Source organism: Fibroporia radiculosa, assembly GCF_000313525.1.
Source record: "Fibroporia radiculosa TFFH 294 genomic supercontigs, scaffold10818, whole genome shotgun sequence".
NCBI lineage: Eukaryota > Fungi > Basidiomycota > Agaricomycetes > Polyporales > Fibroporiaceae > Fibroporia > Fibroporia radiculosa.
Window position 1 is genome coordinate 1 of NW_012132963.1, and position 4,064 is coordinate 4,064.

General features: G+C 46.6%; 1 protein-coding gene across 1 annotated transcript; it reads right to left on the minus strand.

Annotated features, from left to right (window-relative positions):
• Nucleotides 1–158: 158 nt before the first annotated feature.
• On the minus strand, nucleotides 159–1,997 carry FIBRA_09140 (uncharacterized protein; the record flags this gene model as incomplete). Its single annotated transcript, XM_012321468.1, has 9 exons — nucleotides 159–356; nucleotides 418–515; nucleotides 571–605; nucleotides 661–743; nucleotides 804–869; nucleotides 908–1,039; nucleotides 1,098–1,258; nucleotides 1,314–1,652; nucleotides 1,703–1,997. 9 exons carry the CDS (start codon nucleotides 1,995–1,997, stop codon nucleotides 159–161), a joined length of 1,407 nt encoding a protein of 468 aa, XP_012176858.1.
• Nucleotides 1,998–4,064: the final 2,067 nt, after the last annotated feature.

Below are 4,064 nucleotides of genomic sequence, written 5' to 3' on the forward strand. Positions count from 1 at the left end.
CCTGCTTGGAAGCGTCCTCGACCGAACATCACACATCCAGCGACGTGCTCGTCTTGCATCATGATACTCTCTGACAGAAATATTGGTCTTAGAATTAGATTTAAATTCTATCAACTAACCCAGGGGCCCAGGATTTGTCTGATTGGTACGTCAAGTCATTAATTTATCAAAGCATTTGACACGCAAACAACACTCGCCTTTTCTCCTGTGCTATGCATAATTTGATCGTCTGTACGACCCACAATCCTCCAAAATCCGGGAAGAGAAGGATGTGGTGCAAGACGATCCGAAGTAGAGTATGCGTCGACTCCGTCAACTTGGGTATTAATGAGGCACGGGTGGTCCCGCTCACTCGCCTAGTAGAAGAATGGACGAACATATTAACTTTATGCTTACCAACCCCAACTCAAAATGCACCAATACTATGAGCTCATATGTGCCGTCGCCTTGGGGCAACATGTGCGCGGTAATAGCCGGATTGAAAGGTATGTATTCCCAATCGGGATAGGACCTGGCTGGGATAATTGTTACTCATTATCCACATGCTGCTTGGGAAAACTGGAAGCTTACCTGGTATGAATACACTTATACAACCAGCTTCGGTTCTAGTAAATAGAGTAGTCAGATAAGACGGAGTCATGATGCTTCCATTCGACGTACAAGCCATAGCCCATGCAAAGAGACACTCCTTGGGAAGACAGGAAGTCTCCAACCTCCTTATTAAGTGGGCCACCGCCAAACCACTACCAGAGCAGTACGAGATGTTTCATGAATTGAAACTACACTCAGGACGAGAAACGCACCAAAAACTTCAGCGTCGCAAGCCAGGCGACATATTCGGGGTTGCGCGACCAAGACTCCAAAGCACACTAAGATCGGATGGGGTAGAGAAGCGTGAAAGACGCACCTCAACAAATGCTGGAGTCACAATGATTATGTCACAGCCACACGCCTTGGCCCCTTGGAATACTGTCTCTGTGGTAGGAGCGGCCGGCGGAGACTTGGGCGCGAAAACAGCAGTGACGATACCGCATGAGGCCTAGGTCATGTGAGAATTATAAACGAGCCAGATCTAATTCTGTATTCAAAGCACATACACCTAAAATCACATGCATGATACCAATGCTATGGAACATAGGCATCATGTGGATGGAAAATACTAAGCCGGTGATATCAAGCTCGCCATAATATGGCGTGGTCCCAAGTTCAAGGACGCGACGGTTCGTATAGATAATGGGCTTCGGGAATGCAGTGGAACCTACGGAACGTAAGAATTGCTGATGGTTGGTCTGGCCAGAATATGTAATATTCACCTGATGAATGTAGAATGAGAGTGGGCGCGTCCAGGCTCAGAAGCGAACACGGAAGTTCATCGGCAAGCGAAGGCACAGATAGCGGTGAGTAAAGGTCTTCATAGACCGGCATTGCCGAAACACTAGGTATGCCTGCACTTGAATACTGCGACTTGAGCATTACGATGGCCTCTTGTATCAAATCTTGCGACGCCTGTTCCCGTCCAACTAGAACATGGTTAACCTCAACATTGTTCAACAGGTGAGCTACTGCTGCTGGGGAGTTGCGGATAGAGATAATGAATGCGACATAACCTGCATGGACAATGCCCATGACCATAGTAGCATATGGTATAGTGTCTATGCGGCCGAGTAAGTCTTTCTGCTAGATTCACATGAAATCGACTTACCTGAGGCAGCAAGAATACCGATAATGGGAGCCTTTCCCATCTCTTGCTTCCAAGGTACACATTCTCTAGCTAGCCATGCACCAGCACGAATAGCCCTGGCTGCATCAGACCAAGTTATATCTTGAATCCGATCAGTATCGTCAACATATGTGAAGAGTCGATGATGCGGAGAGTGCTGTTCATGCCACTCGGATATTTGGCCGAACAATAGGGAACCATCGAGCGGAGGCGGGCAAAAAGTCTTAGATGAGAGACCTTGTGTCTGAGGAGGAGACGGGATAGTGAGACGTGCCATAGCTAGAAGATTCTACGAGGTCGTTGGAATGCACGAGCCCCTGATATAAGAGGGTTCGTGTACCGGGATCGGGTATGATCTCAAGCCTGAATGCCCCCGTCTGCCGCGCAGGAAGCGGATACTATGACCATAACAAGATGACGACCAAATACGTGGTGTGGGAATGACATTCGATGTTAATGCTGTGCTTTGAATGCTCAGTAGGCAAATAAAAATGTGCATGACACGTGCGAGCCGAAGAGAGCGGCCTTGTCATGGGTTTCACGGGGATGTAGCAAAATGTGCGGCTAGATAAAAGAGGCATCAGTACATGAGATAACGCTGTCACCCAAGATGAGGCCGAGCCTCGCTTCTTTGATGGAACGCCGGATTGACTCGCCCGTACTAGTTCCTTGGGCAATAGGACTCTGTTCACCAGAAAAATATATGAGTCCTACAATGATATTTGCGATGCTTAAGAGGAATAGATGAATCAGTAGATAGAGTAAATAGCGGCTTGCTCTCCTCACCCGATAGGATATAAAGATTCGTCGAGCAAATAGTGAGTACTTCGTCAACTTACTTTTGAAGCTTTGCACTACGATCTGCGCGAATTTCCGTCGAGTACTAGTGAAGCGGTGCGCAGGATGGCCTGAAAGTCGATTTCGGAAGTACCCTCAAAAAGATGGGCAGAGAGCGGCGCTGGACATGCGGTTATGATCGATTCTAAGTGGTAGTACTAGTACGAAGTTGACGACTTGAAGCTGATGTGGTTTTAACCCAGGGAAATAGGAACGCATATCATTTTCCCTGTCGAAAACAAGGTTCTAATATTTCTTCTGTGTGAACAAAGCGACTGTCTTGTGAATATTCTCATCAGGATCTTTAAGTTCCAACACATTCTCCGATGCTAAGTTCCAATTGAGCAATTCTTCTGTTTCCATGCCTATGCTAGCAAGGTCGCAGGATACTAAAGAGAAATCGTCTGCTGTCTTGTGCCGGATCAACGATTAGGACGAAGAAATAATACTGTCAGTGATTCGTATGACGCACCTCGTCGTTCTCATGGAGCCACAGCGACATGTCCACCAAGACCGACTATCTAAGCCACGCAAACTCGATGCAGACCCGAGACCAGCTCCCTTCTGGGCGATGTACCCCTTCACCTAAATCCGTTGGATGGGCTGAAAAGTTTGTCTTAGTACCTCACAGGATTTATAGGTTTTGTCTGCCGGCGCGGAGAGATGGCTACCGTTACTTCAGTTCGAGATACACACTTTTCCCGGCGCTACTGGCTTCCACTGGGGCACAACGACCCCTTCAGTCAGAGTGGCTCGTGCAAAGTGCAGGAGAATGAAATTATGATGGAGAAGCAATTGAGATGCTTGTGTGGATATGAAATAGTAAGATGCGCTTGAGTGAGTGCCGATGGAGTTTTATCTAAAGAGGATTGACAAGGGCGGCGTCACGGCGAAACGCGAGTGGAGGATGGCATCGAGTCATCAGCAAAAACCAGGACTGTAGTTATTTAATTACAACCTCGCCGGTATGGCTTTACTTGTCATACTGAATTGCAAATCATTAGTTAAATCTACAGGCTGTATGGTTTTGAAAATACTGCTGAACATACATTTTTCCTATGTACTACTTAATCCTAATACCTCTAGATTAGTTATCTGATCCTTATCTGATCAGAGTTTAGGGCACTACTCACGTACATATACCATTGTAGATAGGAAATGTACCCCAGTTCACATCCACTATGTGTGTGTCTCCCTCCTATGGATCTGGCTTGATCATTCCAGCTGCACCTCAGCATTTCCTATGTTCAAGAAATACAACACTGGCATTTACAATTGGCATGCTGTACATCAGCAAAATGTCATTGGACCTGAAACACATCTGTGTTTGACTAGAACACAAGGCAAGTGAGGAGGCTAAGAGTTGTCTTAGATGTCTGTGAAGACACTAAGATAAGGATGAGAGTGAGAGAGTAAAGCACTGGCATCAAGTGTTCTACCTAGGGGTTTGTTAAGGGACCTGTCACAGAATTTCATGGCGTCTATCTTATCTACAGCGCTTAGATGA